The 21,277-nt window shown below is 42.3% G+C and overlaps 1 protein-coding gene across 1 annotated transcript in view; it reads right to left on the reverse strand.

Annotated features, from left to right (window-relative positions):
* The window catches only part of NALCN (sodium leak channel, non-selective), a 303,444-nt gene that overhangs the window by 177,367 nt on the left and 104,800 nt on the right, over positions 1-21,277 (reverse strand). The window contains exon 11 of the mRNA XM_069601972.1: positions 6,599-6,730. Coding sequence (XP_069458073.1) covers positions 6,599-6,730 — 132 coding nt within the window. The remainder of the gene's footprint in view (positions 1-6,598; positions 6,731-21,277) is intronic.

Consider the following 21,277-nt stretch of genomic DNA (forward strand, 5'->3'; position numbering starts at 1 on the left):
ACACAGCAGAAGTGACAAATAGATTTGAGGGATTAGATTTGATTGACAGAGTGCCTGAAGAACTATGGATGGAGGTTCGCGACATTGTACAGGAGGCAGGGACCAAGACTATCCCCAAGAAAAAGAAATGCAAAAAGGCAAAATGGTTGTCTGAGGAGGCCTTAAAATGGCTGAGAAAAGAAGAGAAGCTAAAGGCAGGAGAAAAGGAAATATATACCCATTTGAATGCAGAGTTCCAAAAAATAGCAAGAAGAGATAAGAAAGCCTTCCTCAGCAATCAATGTAAGAAATAGATGAAAACAGTAGCATGAGAAAGACTAGAGATCTCTTCAAGAAAATTAGAGATACGAAGGGAACATTTCATGCAAAGATGGGCTCGATAAAGGACAGAAATGGTATGGACCTAACAGAAGCAGAAGATATTAAGAAGAGGTGGCAAGAGTACTCAGAAGAACTATACAAAAAAGATCTTCATGACCCAGATAACTACGATGGTGTGATCAATCAGCTACAGTCAGATATCCTGGAGTCCGAAGTCAAGTGGGCCTTAGGAAGCATCACTATGAACAAAGCTGGTAGAGGTGACGGAATTCCAGCTAAGCTATTTCAAGTCCTAAAGGATGATGCTGTTAAAGTGATGCACTCAATTTGCCAGTAAATTGGGAAAACTCAGCAGTGGCCACAGGACTGGAAAAGGTCAGTTTTCATTCCAATCCCAAAGAAAGGCAATGCCAAAGAATGTTCAAACTACCGCACAATAGCATTCATCTCACACTAGCAAAGTAATGCTCAAAATTCTCCAAGTGAGGCTTCAATAGTACATGAACCAAGGACTTCCAGATGCAGGTCAAGCATCCAGCTTAGAAAAGGTAGAGGAAGCAGAAATCAAATTGCCAACATCCATTGAATATGAAAAAGCAAGAGAATTCCAGAAAAATATTTACTTCTGCTTTATTGGCTATGCCAAAGCCTTTGACTGTGTGGATCACAACAAACTGTGAAATATTCTTAAAGATATGGAAATACCAGACCACCTTACCTCCCTTCTGAGAAATCTGCACGCAGGTCAGGAAGCAACAGTTAGAACCAGACATGGAATAATGGTGACTGGTTCCAAATTGGGAAAGGAATACGTCAAGGCTGCATATTGTCACCCTGCTTATTTAACTTTTATGCAGAGTACATCATGAGAAACACTGGGCTGGATGAAGCACAAGTTGGAATCAAGATAGCCGAGAGAAATATCAATAACCTCAAAATATGCAGATGATACCACCCTTATGGCAGAAAGTGAGGAAGAACTAAACAGGCTCTTGATAAAAGTGAAAGAGGAGGGTGAAAAGCTGGTTTAAAATTCAACATTCAAAAAAATGAAAATCATGGCTTCCAGCTGCATCTCGTCATGGCAAATAGATGGGAAAACAATGGAAACAGTGACAGATTTAATTTTCTTGGGCTCCAAAATCACTGCAGATGGTGACTGCAGCCATGAATTTAAAAGTCGCTTGCTCCTTAGAAGAAAAGTTATGACCAACCTAGACAACATATTAAAAAGCAGAGACATTACTTTGCTGACAAAGGTCCATCTGGTCAAAGCTATGGTTTTTCCAGTAGTCATGTATGGATGTGAGAGTTGGACCATAAAGAAGGCTGAGTGCCGAAGAATTGATGCTTTTGAACTGTGGTGTTGGAGAAGACTCTTGAGAGTCCCTTGGACTGCAAGGAGATCCAACCAGTCAATTCTAAAGGAAATCAGTCCTGAATATTCACTGGAGGGACTGATATTGAAGCTGAACCTCTAATACTTTGGCCACCTGATGCGAAGAACAGACTCATTGGAAAAGACCCTGTTGCTGGGAAAGATTGAAGGCAGGAGGGGAAGCGGACGACAGAGGCTGAGATGGCTGGATGGCATGATGAACATGAATTTGAGTAAGCTCCAGGAGTTGGTGATGGACAGGGAGGCCTGGCCTGGTACTTTCCATGGGGTTGCAAAGAGTCGGACATGACTGACTGAGTGACTGAACTGAACGGATACATATAGAATCTAGAAAAACAGCACTGATGAATCTATTTGCAGGGCAGGAATAGAGAAGCAGACATAGAAAATGGGCTTGTGGACACAGCAGGGGTAGGACAGGTTGGGATGAATTGAGAGAGTAGCATTGAAATATACACTTATCAATGTAAAATAGCTAGCTAGTGTCAAGCTTCTGTATAGCAAGGGAGCTCAGCTGGTGCACAGTGATGACCTAGAGGGGCGGGATGGAGGAGCAGAAGGGAGGCTCAAGAGGGCAGGGATATATGTGTATTGATAGCTGGTTCAGGCTGTTGTACAGCAGAAACTAACACAGCATTGTAAAGCAATTATCCCCTCTCTGCTTTTAATAATGATCCATACTTTCTGTGCTGGATTTGCAGCAAAATTATATCCATTTTTCAGGTGTTTAGTTGGACATAATTTCTTTGTGAGCTTATGTCATTGATTCTCCATAGCATAAAAACTTGTTACTATTTACTGTCTATATTTTTTGCTTAACTGTAAGCTCCATACACTAAAATTCTAAATGGCTCAGGGGTAAAGAAGCAGCGTGCCAATCCAGGAGATTAGGTTCAATCTTTGGTCCAGGAAGATACCCTAGAGAAGGAAATGGCAACCCACTACAGTATTCTTGCCTAGGAAGCCCCAGGGACAGAGGAGCCTGGCTGGCTACAGTCCATGAGATCGCAAAGAGTCAGACATGACTTAGCAACTGAAAAACAACAAAAATGTTCCATATATGACACAGTTATTAGTCAATGTCATGTCCCGGAGACTATTTCAGAGAAAGTTTAATACTAATGATATTTTCTTACAGGAAAAACATCTCCACCAAGGGAGGAATTCATAAGTGACTCCTTAAAAGTTTCTGCATACCCACGTAGAAGTTTGTATTCAATAGCTATATACCATCAATTCTTTTCCTGAAAAATTGATGTGTGGGTGGATTGACTTTTTGTTAACCAAATTCATTTTTAAATGCACTAGGAGAATTTGGGATATAGAAGAGAACCCAACTCTGAGGCAAATTGATTTTGTATGTGGAAAGTGCTTTTGTAATAAAAATAATCACATTGTGATGCTTCTGCTTTTTAAGATTTATTTTTCATATATTGGATTTCTCCAAGTGTAGCACAGTTAGATATGTATTCCTCACTTACATGATGAATGGGTTTCTAAACCATTGTCCGTCAACCAATTTTTCCATAAATGTAGAACCCCTGAATTCTAAGATCTGTTACAGACATAATTCTTCACAATAAAAAAGTCAGGGGTCTCTGGAAATCATTAGGAAATATTTAAGCAACAAATGTTAACAAGGTTATCCCAGCAGTAAGAAGCGCTACTACAAAACTCTAGTATGGGCTGTAGGAAGCAAGAAGAGTTGTTGTAATCACTTCAGTTCAGTTCAGTTCAGTCACTCAGTCGTGTCTGACTCTGAGACCCCATGAATCGCAGCACGCCAGGCCTCCCTGCCGATCATCAACTCCCGGAGTTCACTCAAACTCATGTCCATTGAGTTGGTAATGCCATCCAGCCATCTCATCCTCTGTCGTCCCATTCTCCTCCTGCCCCCCGTCCCTCCCAGCATCAAGGTATTTTCCAATGAGTCAACTCTTTGCATGAGGTGGCCAAAGTATTGGAGTTTCAGCTTCAGCATCAGTCCTTCCAATGAACACCCAGGACTGATCTCCTTTGGAATGCACTGGCTGGATTTCCTTGCAGTCCAAGGGACTCTCAAGAGTCCTCTCTAACACCACAGTTCAAAAGCATCAATTTTCGGCGCTCAGCTTTCTTCACAGTCCAACTCTCACATCCATACATGACTACTGGAAAAAGCATCGCCTTAACTAGATGGACCTTAGTCGGCAAAGTAATGTCTCTGCTTTTGAATATGCTATCTAGGTTGCTCATAACTTTCTTTCCAAGGAGTAAGCGTCTTTTAATTTCATGGCTGCAGTCACCATCTGCAGTGATTTTGGAGCCCAAAACTATAAAGTTTGACACTGTTTCCACTGTTTCCCCATCTATTTCCCATGAAGTGATGGGACCAGATGCCATGATCTTCGTTTTCTGAATGTTGAGCTTTAAGCCAACTTTTTCACTCTCCTCCTTCACTTTCATCAAGAGGCTTTTTAGTTGCTCTTCACTTTCTGCCATAAGGGTAGTGTCATCTGCATATCTGAGGTTATTGATATTTCTCCCAGCAATCTTGATTTCAGCTGGTGCTTCTTCCAGTCCAGCGTTTCTCATGATGTACTCTGCATAGAAGTTAAATAAGTAGGGTGACAATATACAGCCTTGACGTACTCCTTTTCCTATTTGGAGCCAGTCTGTTGTTCCATATCCAGTTCTAACTGTTGCTTCCTGACCTGCATATAGGTTTCTCAAGAGACAGGTCAGGTGGTCTGGTATTCCCATCTCTTTCAGAATTTTCCACAGTTTATTGTGATCCACACAGTCAAAGGCTTTGGCATAGTCAATAAAGCAGAAATAGATGTTTTTCTCAAACTCTCTTGCTCTTTCATGATCCAGCAGATGTTGGCAATTTGATCTCTGGTTCCTCTGCCTTTTCTAAAACCAGCTTGAACATCAGGAAGTTCACGGTTCAGGTATTGCTGAAGCCTGGCTTGGAGAATTTTGAGCATTACTTTACTAGCATGTGAGATGAGTGCAATTGTGCAGTAGTTTGAGCATTCTTTGGCATTGCCTTTCTTTGGGATTGGAATGAAAACTGCCCTTTTCCAGTCCTGTGGCCACTGCTGAGTTTTCCAAATTTGCTGGCATATTGAGTGCAGCACTCATCTTTCAGGATTTGAAATAGCTCAACTGGAATTCCATCACCTCCACTAGCTTTGTTCATAGTGATGCTTTCTAAGGCCCACTTGACTTCACATTCCAGGATGTCTGGCTCTAGGTAGAGAGAGAAACCACCACCATGGTTATCTGGTCATGAAGATATTTTTTGTATAGTTCTTCTGAGTACTCTTGCCACCTCTTCTTAATATCTTCTGCTTCTGTTAGGTCCATACCATTTCTGTCCTTTATGGAGCCCATCTTTGCATGAAATGCTCCCTTGGTATCCCTAATTTTCCTGAAGAGATCTCTAGTCTTTCCCATTCTGTTGTTTTCCTCTATTTCTTTGCACTGATCACTGAGGAAGGCTTTCTTATCTCTCCTTGCTCTTCTTTGGAACTCTTCATTCAGATGCTTATATCTTTCCTTTTCTCCTTTGCTTTTTGCTTCTCTTCTTTTCACAGCTATTTGTAAGGCCTCCTCAGACAGCCATTTTGCTTTTTGCATTTCTTTTCCATGGCGATGGTCTTAATCCCTGTCTCCTGTATAATGTCACGAACCTTGGTCCATAGTTCATCAGGCACTCTATCAGATCTAGTCCCTTAAATCTATTTCTCACTTCCACTGTATAATCATAAGGGATTTGATTTAGGTCATACCTGAATGGTCTAGTGGTTTTCCCTACTTTCTTCAATTTAAGTCTGAATTTGGTAATAAGGAGTTCATGATGTGAGCCACAGTCGGCTCCTGGTATTGTTTTTGCTAACTGTATGGAGCTTCTCCATCTTTGGCTACAAAGAATAAAATCAATCTGATATCGGTGTTGACCATCTGCTGATGTCCATGTGTAGAGTCTTCTCTTGTGTTGTTGGAAGAGGGTGTTTGCTATGACCAGTGGGTTCTCTTGGCAAAACTCTGTTAGCCTTTGCCCTGCTTCATTCCATATGCCAAGGCCAAATTTGCCTGTTACCCCAGGTGTTTCTTGACTTCCTACTTTTGCATTCCAGTCCCCTATAATGAAAAGGACATCTTTTTTGGGTGTTAGTTCTAAAACCTACCTATTTCTGACTACACCTTACTGCAGGCGGTAACACCTCAGATTTTTAGAAAAGGAATCTATTTTCCTCCATTCTCGTCCTTGGTACTGTTGAGCTGAGTTCATCTACGATATTCTGAATCTGTGCTTGCCTACACTTTGGAGGAAACAGACACACAATATGACAATGGAGAGAAAACAAAGAGGTGGGTAGGGAAACACCTAGATGGCCAGGGTAACACCCGGGGCAAATGTTGCCTTGGCAACGTGACTCACGCATGTGACACCCAATGTGGGAAGATCACTCAGGCCTGGGGGCCAGGAAACAAAGCAGGCAACTCGGGGAGCAAGGGAGACACCTCGGCAGCAGACAATGAATCAGCTCTGTGCATGCGCAGTCGCTTCAGTCGAGTCTGAGTCTTTGCAACCCCATGGACTGTAGCTCGCCAGACTCCTCTGTCCATGGGATTCTCCAGGCAAGAATACAGGAGTGGGTTTCCATGCCCTCCTCCAGGAGATCTTCCCGACCCAGGGATCAAACCCGCATCTCCTGCACTGCAAGAAGATTCTATACCCACTGAGCTATCAGGGAAGCCCTGAATCAGCTTTGGTTGAAGTCAAATGATGACTGAGCTGACATGAATTTTCATGTTTCTAAAAGCTGCTGTCACGAGCCGAGGTTCTTGGGTGCTTTGACAAGTGACCTGTGTCCGTGAGCTGCTTACCTCCGCCAGGTAGAACTCGTCATACTGCCTCTTGAAGCTTTCTCCTTTGTGATAGTTGCTGGCGGCCACGATCACGTCCACGGTCACCATGCTCAGGATGAACATGTGGAAGACGGACGACCGCATCATTTGCTGAGGAGGCAAAATGGAAGAACTCTTAATAAAGAGACAGACTCACGATTCAGCATACCTATGTGCTCAGACCTTGCCGGATCTGCAACAGCTTTGTTATATGCTACTGTGAACAGTCTTTCTTTTTAAGAAAGTTTTATTTTATTGAAGCAAAGCTGATTTACAGTGTTGTGTAAATTTCAGCTGTCCAGCAAAGTGATTCAGTTATTGTTATACACAATATACACAGTCTTTTTTCAGATTCTTTTCCATTCTGGTTTATCATGGGGCATTGAATATTAGTTCCTTGTGCCATATAGGAAGACCTTGCTGTTTATCCACTCTATATATAATAGTTTGCACGTGCTTAACCCAAACCTCCAAAGAAAGGCAATGCCAAAGAATGCTCAAACTACCACACAATTGCACTCATCTCACACGCTAGTAAAGTAATGCTCAAAATTCTCCAAACCAGGCTTCAGCAATACGTGAACCGTGAACTTCCTGATGTTCAAGCTGGTTTTAGAGATCAAATTGCCAACATCCGCTGGATCACTGAAAAAGCAAGAGAGTTCCAGAAAGACATCTATTTCTGCTTTCTTGAATATGCCAAAGCCTTTGACTGTGTGGATCACAATAAACTGGAAAATTCTGAAAGAGATGGGCATACCAGACCACCTGACCTGCCTCTTGAGAAACCTATATGCAGGTCAGGAAGCAACAGTTCGAACTGGACATTGAACAACAGACTGGTTCCAAATAGGAGAAGGAGTACGTCAAAGCTGTATATTGTCACCCTGCTTATTTAACTTATACGCAGAATACATCATGAGAAACGCTGGGCTGGAAGAAGCACAAGCTGGAATCAAGACTGCTGGGAGAAATGTCAATAACCTCAGATATGCAGATGACACTACCCTTATGGCAGAAAGTGAAGAGGAACTAAAAAGCCTCTTGATGAAAGTGAAAGAAGAGAGTGAAAAAGTTGGCTTAAAGCTCAACATTCAGAAAACAAAGATCATGGCATCTGGTCCCATCACTCCATGGGAAATAGATGGGGAAATAGTGGAAACAGTGTCAGACTTTATTTTTGGGGGCTCCAAAATCACTGCAGATGGTGATTGCAGCCATGAAATTAAAAGATGCTTACTCCTTGGAAGAAAAGTTATGAGCAACCTAGAGAGCATATTCAAAAGCAGAAACATTACTTTGCCAACAAAGGTCCATCTAGTCAAGGCTATGGTTTTTCCAGTAGTCATGTGTGGATGTGAGAGTTGGACTGTGAAGAAAGCTGAGCACTGAAGAATTAATACTTTTGAACTGTGGTCTTGGAGAAGACTCTTGAGAGTCCCTTGGACTGCAAGGAGATCCAGCCAGTGCATTCTAAAAGCGATCAGTCCTGGGTGTTCTTTGGAAGGACTGATGCTAAAGCTGAAACTCCATCTCATGCGAAGAGTTGACTCATTGGAAAATACCTTGATGCTGGGAGGGATTGGGGGCAGGAGGAAAAGGGGATGACAGAGGATGAGATGGCTGGATGGCATAACCGACTCGATGGACGTGAGTTTGAGTGAACTTCGGGAGTTGGTGATAAACAGGGAGGCCTGGCGTGCTGCAATTGATGGTGTCGCAAAGAGTCAGACACGACTGAGCGACTGAACTGAACTGAACCCAAATCTCCAACCCCTCTCTCTCCCAAAACCTCCCTCTGCTTGGCAAACACACGTCCAGAACCACTTTTCTAAGATAACTTGATGACTGTCACTACCTATTGTGAGAAAAGCAATCTTTTATCTGCAGGCAGCTAAAAAGTACCTGGGGAGATAGTTTCAGAGAATTTTGATTAAAAGCTGAAAATACATTTCACTGAACTTGTGTATAACCTATATCTTAATTTTCACTGGCCAGTTAGGAAGCTTTTATCCTTTCTGCTGACTGTATGGAAAAATTATTTTTGGAAAGCTGATACCACATAACAAGTAGCATTTTATTCTGCTAAGAGAAAAAGCTACTGTTGATGAAAGCATTTGAGATAAACCATAGAACTGGAAAAGCAGGAGAAACCTAAGATCTATTTATTTTTTAATGTATCGTTTCTGTGGATTATTTATTTTTTAAAGTTACTATTTTTAATAATTTATTTTTATGTTTTAAGCCACTTTGTTAAAGTATGGCTTATATTTAAAAATGTGGTTCATATTGAAAGTGTATAACTCAGTGAGCTTGGGGATAAATATATACCCATGAAAGTATGACCATCATCAAAGCCATATACATATTCATCACCTCCCAAAGCTTCCTCTTGCCTCCTCTATTAATATTATTATTATTACTTGTGGTAAGAACACAACATAAGATCTATCCTCCTAGTAAGTTTTAAATATACAATAGAGTACATAGCTATAGGTACTATGCCATAGACATTCATAATTTACTTACCTCATATAACCAGAACTTTATACTCTCTGCATAAATGTTATTGAAAATTATACTACAACTGATAATAGCTGATGTCTATATTTATAATTATTATGTGCCCAAAGCTGTCGTAAGTGCTTTACATAAATGAAGTCATTTAATGTCCTAACAGTTCTAGGAAGTTATGCTAATTTTATAGAGAAGGAAACCGAGGCTCAGAGAAGTTAAATAACTTTCTCACCGTCACACACATACGGAAGCCGAAGCCACAGTTTGGATCCACATCTGGTCCAAGCCTGCTGCCTACCTTGAGGTAAAATAATCAGGTGTTCGAAAAACAATGGGTATTATTATATTAGCTGTCATGTATTAAATACTGTAAGCATGTTATTTCTTTCACTTCTTTCATCTCCACCATAACCCTACGTAGTGGGATGTATTACCCACTTCTTCCACAGAGTTCAGACAGGTTAAGCCACTTGTCCAAGGTCACACAGCAAGCACACAGCAGCGCCAGACTCTGAACCCACGTCGGCCTAAAGTCCATTTTAGGAGCTCCAGCCCACTGTGGGGCAGGAAATCCAGAAAAGAAGGGGGTAGAAGCTGAAGACCCTGGCCAGCAGAAGGAGGAGAGGGAAGCTGACCACATGACGAATCACTGAGTCACACCCCTTGGCACCAACTGCCCGGGGTACAGAGCCTCGATGAGCCCCGTTTCGGGGCTTCACTGGTTCTTACAGACACATGTGGACACCGCTTGATCTTGACCTGAGAATTCTTCAATCTTTGCAACTGAAAGAACCTAACGAAAGCAGAACCCGAGAAGAGGAAAAGGGAAAACAGGATAGCTCTGAGCTTGCCGTCGACTCTCTGCATCCAAATGTGTGCCTTCTTGTGGCTTCATGACCCTGCAGTCGGCCACAGCATGGGCTCTGAGCCAAAGTGCATGGACCTGAAACTCTACCACGCACAAGCTTTGTGGTCCTGAGCAAGGTTCTTCAACCTCTCTGTGCCTCAGTTTTCCCATCGGGAAAATGGAGACAAGTACCAGCTACTCCAAAAGTTGTTATCATAAACGTATAAATATCTGTCAGCTCTCATATCGGTGCCTGCGTATTATAAATGTTCTATTAAGATGTGCAGTTTAAAAAAAATGTGACCGAGGTATTTTTCTGTTCAGCAATGAGAAATAAATTGCCCAAGGTCAAAGAATTAATTACGCTGTATATTTGACCGAGTCCAGAACCAAGTGAGATAAATAAAAGCGATAAAGTCTAATAATGTGAGAGATGTCACAGCCACTGGAAAAGCAGGTATTTAGTGAGGCTGTGAGTCACCATGGCTACTGATGCGTTCTTACATCCATTTATTTGCCCTTGACTTTATTTCATGGATAACGCAAAATCAAATTCCAGGGCTGTCAGTCAACATATTTAAATGCACGTCAACTTGCTTGCAGGAACTACTGACCTTCATAACGTTGATAAGCATATCAGCTGGCAAGTTTCTATCCTGATTAGAATTTCTATTTAGTCTTGCATTGAGAGAGTTAAAATTCCTTAACTATTATTCCTTTTCTAGACTTTTTTCAAGGTAACGTTCTATTAAAAACATTTCAACTGCTTTCCACTTCATCTGCATGACAGAAAAGCCACAACTTTCTCTTTCTATTTTCCTTAGCTGTGGATTTATGTCTTAAGTAAACTGTTATTACTGAAAGGTCTAAACAAAGCTTTTAGCCACGGCTGTCAAAAACTTTTAAATTGGTGTTGTAACTGTCACTGCTTCACTTTGGTGCTGTCATTATAATTAGGTTGTTTTTTGTCTAAATGTCTACGTCTCCCTGTTGGTACAGAGTCATTAAAATAATCACTTACAAAGGATTTTGATACGCTATAATCACCATCGTTCAGCTGACTTCTTCCACAGTAATAACTTTCAAATATTAAATAAGAATCAAGGTGATCAGTGTGTACGGTAGCCAAGTTTAAATAATCAAACTAGGAACTCTGAAGGTAGAGCTAGTTTACATGGGCCAATTCAACTCAGTCCAACTCACCCAACGTCTGAACGTGGCTGTGGGCTTCCTCAATGCAGAATGGCTGGCAACACTGCACTTAGGCTCACACTTCCATCTATAGGACAGTCCAAATTTATACCCATCAAGGCTTCACTTTGTTATAAAATTTTTAACGTAAAGGAAAGTGTTAAAGTTGTCAGTGCCACAAAATATCATTTAACTTGGGATTTCACAGTTGTATGATTTAGTATGGATGCAGGATATATAGATGGACAGATATACACATACATATGGATGTATATATGTATGTATGTATATATTTATATATATGTGTGCGTGTGTGTGTGTGTGTGTATAGGAAATGACAACCCACAACAGAAGCGACTTAGCGTGCATGCATATATATACATGCTCAGTTGCTCAGTTGTGTCCAACTCTTTGCGATCCGATAGACTGTAGTCTGACAGTCTCCTCTGTCCGTGAGATTCTCTAGGCAAGAATACTGGAGTGGGTTGCCAGGCCCTCCTCCAGGGAATCTTCTTCATCCAGGGACTGAACCTGCATCTCTTACCTCTTCTGCATGGCAAGCTCTCTACCACTAGCACTACCTGGAAAATACACACACATATATATATAAAATCTCTCTATATATATACAGAGAGAGATGCTTAATATAAGATTCTTCAGATCCTACATACACATCCTATTTTTTAAAATTCTCTTCAACTGCGATGTCATTTTGACTTATATTTTTAAAACATCAGAAAAGTTTTGCATCTATTTTGAGTCTGGCTTTGATCCAAGAACTACTGATTTCGTATGTGACAGTTGGAATTACCAAAATACAAAGAAGAGACTATAACAGAATCATCCCCAAGGCAGCAATGTCAGGAATGCTCAGAAGCCTTGCTACTCCCAGCAGCTTCCTGGGAGTGTATTAGAAATGCAGCCTCTCAGGCCCCATCCCAGACCTCCTGAATCAGAATCTGTATCTTTAGCCATGATTACTGTGGATCCTAAAGTTTGAGGTCTGTTGCCGAGGATACTCCTTGAGTTGCAGATGAAAACCGGGGTGACCTATAAAATTTTTTACAAATTCACAATTACATGATTCTAAAAGCAATCATCCAATAAAATATATAGCAAATACTGACTATATTATTATGACCATATATTAATATATCACCTCATCACAAAAATGTATGCCTACTTTCCCTATCCCCTTCAACTCTAAGATCAAAATCAACCAAACCAGTTTGGCTTGGAGACAGAAGTGTGAGTCATGTTTACGACCACTGGAGAGGATTATGAAGAGTCAGACACGCTTAGCATCTAAACCGCCACATGAGAGAAGGAAATGGAAACCCGCTCCAGTATTCTTGCCTGGAAAATTCCACGGACAGAGGAGACTGGCAGGCTACAGTCCATGGGGTCACAGAGAATCAGACACAAGGGAGCAGCTTCCACTTTCATTTTCATGAAGGCACCAGCACAGACTTACTGTAGGAATGCAGGTGGCTTCTAGAATCTGGAAAAGGCAAAGCAATCTTTTTTTTTTTCTTCCCCCTAAAATTTTTGTAAGTACTAAGTTTTGTTCATACCCTGATCTTAGCCTAGGGAAACCATTTTGGACTTCAGATATGTAGAACCATAAATAATAAATCTGGGTTGTTTGACATCACTAAGTATGTGGAAATTTGTCACAGCAAGAACTAGGAAACTAAACCAAGCCCTGTTCGTGATTCTGACACACACTGGCTCAAATCACCTCCTACGAAATAGAACTGCGGGCGTCAGCCCAGTGCCCCAAAATTCTACCTGATCGAAGGATTTCAACCAAGGCCACTTTGCCAGTCAAAGCCTCTGCAAAATGTATTACTGCAAATATAAACTCATGATGCCAAGCAAGGTTTTCATCCTGCTTTGTTTCAGGATGTGGAATGAGACGCTGGCTCTGAAGCAAGGACACTGAGTCCAACCTCATGCAGGAGAAGAGGGAAGGTCACTTTTCTTCATATTAGTTCTGAGTCCTACCGTGAAGGGAATGCTTTCAAATACAGAAGTCTGTGCCAAACCTGGCGAGAGATCCTCACTCAATTCAAACTGATGCCGACAAAATGGATTCTCAGAATAAGAGCTCATATTTGCGGGCTTGGTTTGTGCCAAGCCTCATTCCAAGCAAAACACTTGCCGGGGTGAAAATTTCATTTACTCCTCAACAACTCTGTGAAAAACGGTGCATTTGTTATCCCCTCATCTTCGGAGAAACAGGTAAGGATGCGTCCATTTCCAAGTGCACAGAGTCAGAAACTAGTCCCAGGTGAGTCCAAAGCCAATGCTCTCCTGCCCCCTATCAGGCAGTCAACACGCAGCAGACTCTGATTCACATATTAAAGAAGAGTGAGAAGTCGCTCCCATGTCAAGTGTTTGTGCTTTAATAGAGGACGTCAGCTTGTGAATCCTGTATCTGAAAGCCGAAGGAAAGCTGTTCCCTACTGGAGGGTCTAAGATCTCCACGAAGGAAAAGAATATCAAGTTTGAAGACAGTCTGAGCTGAGTTCAAATCTTGATTCTGTGCTGATTTAACTTCTCTGTGACTCGGTTTTCTTACATGGGAAATGGGTGTGATAACATCTACATCTCTAGGCTGGAACATGAATATAAATGAGGCTGATTAGCATAGAGTCTAAACAGGCTGGAGTCTAAACGGTGTAGATGTAGGAGCAGGCATCTTACAGTCCACAATACTTATTATTACTGCTGTATTTGAAAACACTCTAGGTATTTAAAGGTAGAGATACAGTCAGTTGCTTATGGGGAAGGTGCGTGCATGCTTATTCGCTCAGTCGTGTCTGACTCTTTGCGACCCCGTGGACTGTAGCCTGTCAAGTTTCTCTGTCCATGAGATTCTCCAGGCAAGAATACTGGAGTGGGTTGCCATGCGCCCCTCCAGGGGATCTTCCTAACCCAGGGACTGAACCTGAGTTTCTCATGTCTTCTGCACCAGCAGGTGGGTACTCTACCATTAGCACCACCAGAGAAGCCCTATGGGGAAGGTAAGAAGATACAAGAGGAGAAATCAAGTGAAAGAGATAACTGATCTTGAGGGGGATCAGGGAAATTTATAGATTTTCAAAAAGGTCTTAAGTTGTCTCATTTTTAGTGGCATGAATGCTTAAGGATTCCATGAGTTCTTCCTATTCATTTGTTCAGTAAGCTTTCCGATAGAATAGTGCCTTAAACATTCTGAAGACTCTGTAGGCAGACGTCTAACAAATCAAAACAGTGGCCTAGGAGGTCACAATAGTACAGCTCAGAACTCAAATCTTTCTTTTGTTTTTAAAGACTCCAGGTTTTTAAAAAACATAATTTTACTTATTTATTTATGGCTGGGCTGGGTCTCCCTTGTTGCTTGAGCTTTTCCCTAGTTGCAGCGAGCAGGAGGTCCTCTCCAGCTGCGATGCCCTGGCTTCACACTGCAGGGGGAGAAGTGCTCTTATTGTAGAGCACAGACTCAATAATTGTGGAACACGGCCTTAGTTGCTCTGTGGCACGTGCGATCTTCCCTGATCAAGGATTGAACCCATGTCTCCTGCCTGGCAGGAGGATTCTTTACCACTGAGCCACCAGGGAAGTCCTCAAATCTTTCTTTAAATTGCTGCTTGAATGAATAAAATATCCTACCCTGGTAAACAAATTTCATGCACTAAACACTGTCTCAGCCAGCTACTAAGAGCTGTGTTTTAGTTAGATTTCAAAATAAACATATTTGGAGAACAATGTAAATTACAAGGTGGAATTCTCAGAAACCATCCTGCATATGGGCCATGAGACTAAGGACAAGAGCAAACGCACAAAGCCTAAACTAAATCTGTTTGCAAGCACTATGTCTTCCCCTCCCCCTGCTTAGAAGACGTCTGGATAGTTGCTGCTTTTATAATCAATATACAAAATAGTTCTGTCCAATACAAAGGATTTGTGTGAAACAGGAAATATCTTTATGCAATGGGCCTCCCAGGTGGCGCAGTGGTAAAGCATGCAGGGGATGCAAGTTCAGTCCCTGGGTCAGGCAGATCCCCTGGAGAAGGGAATTGCAACCCACCCAGTATTCTTGCCTGGAGAGTTCCATGGAGAGAGGAGCCTGGTGGGCTATACAGTTCACGGGGTTGCAAAGAGTTGGATGCAACTGAGCATACACCCATTTTGTATAGCAATATTAAAAACAGAACCAATAGCTATCCTTAGAAACTCTGCCTTTCCCTTCTGCCTGCCCCAGGCATGTCCTTGGAGAATGAGAGGGCAGAAGGAAATCCACAGGTGGCCTCCCACGAAGGGACCGAGCATCTCTGGGCCATGCGGGAGCACTCATGGCGTGGAAATGAGCCTCTGTCAGTATATTTGTAATCCCATGGGCAGAGGAGCCTGGTAGGCTGTGGTCCATGGGGTTGCGAAGAGTTGGATACGACTGAACGACTTCCTTTTCACTTTTCACTTTCATGCATTGGAAAAGGAAATGGCAACCCACTCCAGTGTTCTTGCCTGGAGAATCCCAGGGACAGGGGAGCCTGGTGGGCTGCCATCTATGGGGTCACACAGAGTTGGACACGAATGAAGTGACTTAGCAGCAGCAGTAGCAGCAGTATATTTGTTACCTGGGCCTCCCCGCTTCAGGGTCCTCTGTTTCTGCCTTGCAGTCAAGGACAAGTGCAATGCCAGAGTACGGGCGCTAACATTATCTACGTTTCCCACTACAGCCGCGCTGACCAGTTACTGAATAGACTGTGACAAAAGGTGCTTAGATCAGAATTATGGGGTGTTGCTGCTTGTCCTCATGAATACTTCAGTGAAAAGTTGAGGGTCTTAACAACAGACACTAGATGGGACACTTAAAACCATGATGGTTTTAAGATCTTCAAAGACACTTTAATTGACATTCCACTTCAGTTCCAGTTCAGTTGCTCAGTCATGTCCAACTCTTTTCGACCCCATGAATTGCAGCATGCCAGGCCTCCCTGTCCATCACCAACTCCAGGAGTTCACCCAGACTCATGTCCATCAAGTCGGTGATGCCATCCAGCCATCTCATCCTCTGTCAACCCCTTCTCCTCCTGTTCTCAATTCCTCCCAGCATCAGAGTCTTTTCCAATCAGTCAACTCTTCGCATGAGGTGGCCAAAGTACTGGAGTTTCAGCTTCAGCATCAGTCCTTCCAGTGAACACCCAGGACAGATCTCCTTTAGGCTGGACTGGCTGGATCTCCTTGCAGTCCAAGGGACTCTCAAGAGTCTTCTCCAACACACAGTTCAAAAGCATCAATTCTTTGGTGCTCAGCTTTCTTCACAGTCCAACTCTCACATCCATACATGACTACTGGAAAAACCATAGCCTTGACTAGATGGACCTTTGTTGGCAAAGTAATATCTCTGCTTTTGAATATGCTATCTAGGTTGCTCATAACTTTCTTTCCAAGGAGTAACTGCCTTTTAATTTCATGGCTGCAGTCACCATCTGCAGTGATTTTGGAGCCCCCAAAAATAAAGTCTGACACTGTTTCCACTGTTTTCCCATCTATTTCCCATGAAGTGATGGGACCAGATGCCATGATCTTCGTTTTCTGAACACTGAGCTTTAAGCCAACCTTTTCAACTCTCTTCTTTCACTTTCATCAAGAGGCTTTTTAGTTCCTCTTCACTTTCTGCCATAAGGGTGATGTCATCTGCAAATCTGAGGTTATTGATATTTCTCCCAGCAATCTTGATTCCAGCTTGTGCTTCCTCCAACCCAGTGTTTCTCATGATGTACTCTGCATAGAAGTTAAATAAGCAGGGTGACAATATACAGCCTTGACATTCTCCTTTTCCTATTTGGAACCAGGCTGTGGTTCCATGTCCAGTTCTAACTGTTGCTTCCTGACCTGCATATAAGTTTCTCAAGAGGCAGGTCAGGTGGTCTGGTATTCCCAACTCTTTCAGAATTTTCCACAGTTTATTGTGATCCACACACTCAAAGGCTTTGGCATAGTCAAGAAAGTAGAAATAGATGTTTTTCTCGAACTCTCTTGCTCTTTCATGATCCAGCAGATGTTGGCAATTTGATCTCTGGTTGCTCTGCCTTTTCTAAAACCAGCTTGAACATCTGGAAGTTCATGGTTCACGCAGCCTGGCTTGAAGAATCTTAAGCATTACTTTACTAGCATGTGAGATGAGTGCAATTGTGCAGTAGTTTGAGCATTCTTTGGCATTGCCTTTCTTTGGGATTGGAATGAAAACTGACCTTTTCCAATCCTGTGGCCACTGCTGAGTTTTCCAAATTTGCTGGCATATTGAGTGCAGCACTTTCACAGCATCATCTTTCAGGATTTGAAATGGCTCAACTGGAATTCCATCACTTCCACTAGCTTTGTTTGTAGTGATGCTTTCTAAGGCCCACTTGACTTCACATTCCAGGATGTCTGGCTCTAGGTGAGTGATCACACCATCACGGTTATCTGGGTCATGAAGCTCTTTTTCGTACAGTTCTTCTGTACAAAAAAGAACTGTATATTCTTGCCGTCTCTTCTTAATATCTTCTGCTTCTGTTAGGTCCATTCCGTTTCTGTCCTTTATCAAGGCCATCTTTGCATGAAATGTTCCCTTGGTTTGTCTACCAATTGACATTCCAAAGCTAATTAAAATGTCTACATACAGAATCACTTGAAATTTATTTTTATATGTTTCTTTTTATTTTAGTTTTCAATAGTGGGCAGGTGAACATAAAACCTTTGTTTTAAATTCAAGAGGGAAATCACAAACTCAAAAATGAAGTTGATTAGGTGTTTTTCTCAAATAACTCAATACCCAATGTCATAAAAGAGTTAGGTTGTTACATTTAATGAATGCAGAAATCAATTAAAAAATGTAAGCTATATAGTATCTCGAAGTAGAAGACTCACTTTGAAAACCTTCAAGTATTTAAGAAATTTGCAGGTTTGGAAAAGACATACCAGAAATACAGCAAGTACAAATGACTGAAGTTTTTTAAACTGTCCAAACCTGTCATCAGCCTTAGGGCAGGGAGAGAGTCACGCTGCTTTCCCAGACTCTAGGATGGTAGCAATTGTGTTGAACACTGAGAAAATACATGGCAATTTCAAACTCTGGATGACAGTTTAAAGAAGCTGCATATTTAACCCCAGAAATCAAGACCTGCAAGAACAAAGTACCCCTCATTTTTCCAAAGGTGACAATGCCACAAATATTTGATGGAAATTTGTCTCCCAAGACTATCTGTTAGACATTCGTATAGGACTTACTTGAATGAGAAGATGAACATATACAATGATACAGGAATTTAGTTTGTGATCCTCTGAAACAAATGATTTTAAGATGATCTGAATATTTCTTTCTTCCAATGAGGCTCAAAAATCAAAGACAAAAAAACCATTTAAACACAGTAAGACAGGTGAATAAATTAAAAAATAGCACTAATAATTTCATTTTATTTTTTGTTAGTCTGCTGGTATCTATTCTGAGTATAATTACTATTTGAAATGCATATATATTGAATATATATAGAATGCAATATATATTTAAATATCTATGTATGGCATATTTACAACTGAGGCTGTACACAGTAGAGGCCTCTCCTTAGTTTATTTGGCCATACTGGTTTCAAGACCACATAGGTGACTACGCATGTACGTCTGTTTCGATTAAAGTCTTAGCTACCTTCTTACATCTTGCGCTGTATTGCCTTTAGCTGCTTTTTTCTTCCTGTTCTTAATTCTCATTCTGTGCTTTTATAGAATTTTTTCTTCCGTTCACCACCCCCCCCAACCCCCAACAAGAGATTTCTCCAAGCCAGCTGTTTTATGCTCTGAAAGTGAAAGTTGTTCAGTTGTGTCCGACTCTTTGAGACCCCATGGACTATAAGTCCATGGAATTCTCCAGGCCAGAATACTGAAGCAGGTAGCCTTTCCCTTCTCCAGGGGATCTTCCCAACCCAGGGATCAAACCCAGGTCTCCCTCGTTGCAGGCAGATTCTTCACCAGCTGAGCCGCCAGGGAAGCCCGTTTTCTGTTCTACCGTTGGAAAAATGAGGAGGAGGGACTTCCTTGGTGGTTCAGTGATTAAGACTTCACCTTCCAATGGATGGAGTGTAGGTTCCATCCCTGGTCGGGGAACTAAGATCTGACATAGTGAGTGGAGCAGACAGAAAATAAAATAATAATAATAAAAATAAATAAAGATCAGGGTGTGTGTGGGTGCATGTGTTTTGGGGAGGGATCGCTGACAGCTGCCTAAGGGGAGAGTAAGAATTTGTGTTTGCTGTGTGTGAGATTGTGTGCTTTTCTGCATGAGAGCACACTCATGGGCACATCCACATATAACCCCCCTCGCAATATCTGCTCACTGATTATCATGTGAAAGCTACAGTGGAAACAGCTGGAAGCAGAGAGAAACTGACCAAATATAATCAAGGAGTCAAAGGTCACTGCACCGAGGAAGCTATCATCTGATTTTCAGGGCAAGGACCTTAGCATGGGATGGAAGGAATGATTCGGAGAAATGCAAACGACTGAATTAATGACAGACTTGCAAACCAGTCAGATTTGGGGAGGACCATGAGCAGTGCATTACAGGTTGGTGTAGAGGTTTCTCGAGTTGCAGGAAAAGCCTGGTTTCCATATGGGGAGGGGTGGGCAGGGTGGGTGGTGATGTGTCCATGAGAACACCTGGGCACGTGTCTGCTGGACACTGAGATTTACACTTCTAACAGTCGGAGGGCAGGGCAAGCGAGAAGGGAAGGCTGTGACGTCACTGGACTACCTGGGTGCATAAGAGCTGACTTCCTGGAACTGAATAGAACACTCAAAGTGAAAGAGTTAGGAAAGAACTGTATACTAAGGATAACAACAGCCATCTCTATGCACTGAGCAGCCCACTGCAACCCACACACTGTGGTATCTTCCCACATGGGACTGTAAGGTGGAAGAGGACTGCTTGCAGATGGAACCTACATTCTCCTGGGCTCAGTCAGTTCTTGGAATTATCTGCCAATTCATGGGAAGTTTCATTAAGAAGACAGATATTTAAGGAGCACCTAAGGGGTCTTCTAAGGGGATCAAACCAATCCATCCTAATGGAAATCAGTCCTGAATATTCACTGGAAGGATTGATGCTGAAGCTGAAGTTCCAATATTTTGGCCACCTGAGGTAAAGGGCCAACTCAATGGAAAAGACCCTGATGTTGGGCAAGATTGAAGGCAGGAAGAGAAGGGGACGACAGAGGATGAGATGGTTGGATGGCATCACCGACTTGATGGACATGAGTTTCGGTAAGCTCTGGGAGTTGGTGATGGACAGGGAAGCCTGGCATACTGCAGTCCATGGGGTCCCGAAGAGTTGGGTACCATTGAGTGACTGAACTGAACGGAAGGGGTCTTCCCTGGCAATCCAGTAGTTAAGACTCTGGGCTTCCACTGCCAGGGGCACAGGTTCGATCCCTGGCTGGGGAACTAAGATCCTGCATGCCGAGTGGCAAGGCCAAAAAAAGAAAAATCAAAGCGTCCGGGATGTTTCTTTCTCTCTCTAAATACACATACCATACAATCTACCCCTCCTCCGATCTTCACCTTCAATGGAAATTTCCTCAAAAAGCATTAAAACATCATAGTAACAATTTTGCTGCAATTTGACCTACTTATGCTAAAAGCCTCCTCTTTATAGAAGGAGGCACGTGAGGGGGTGTTACCAGAGAGAAACTGAGCTCGGGCAGGCTAGGTCTCAGGCGTACTTTCATTTTCTTGTCACTGACTTTCTTCAAGATAACAGATCACTGGGTGTGTGTTGCAAGAAGGCTCACAATGGTGCAGCCGCATCTGTCAAACTGTCAGGAGGTGAAAACTCCCACCTGAGAGGTGGGAGAAAAATGGCTAGTCACAGCAGCTGCCTAGGAATGAAGTTCCAATTTAGCCGCATTCTATTTATCATGCATTAGGGTTACTTCTTCAGGGCGGCCGTCGCTGATGCTAAAATCTAGTTAAAACAGCTAAGCGACTGTTTGATATGCAAAGAGTCCATTATAACTTTTCACGTTTCTGAGACTCACACTGAAAGGCACACTTATAGAAAATTTCTAAATGGTTTTGGC

Source organism: Ovis canadensis, chromosome 10, assembly GCF_042477335.2.
Source record: "Ovis canadensis isolate MfBH-ARS-UI-01 breed Bighorn chromosome 10, ARS-UI_OviCan_v2, whole genome shotgun sequence".
NCBI lineage: Eukaryota > Metazoa > Chordata > Mammalia > Artiodactyla > Bovidae > Ovis > Ovis canadensis.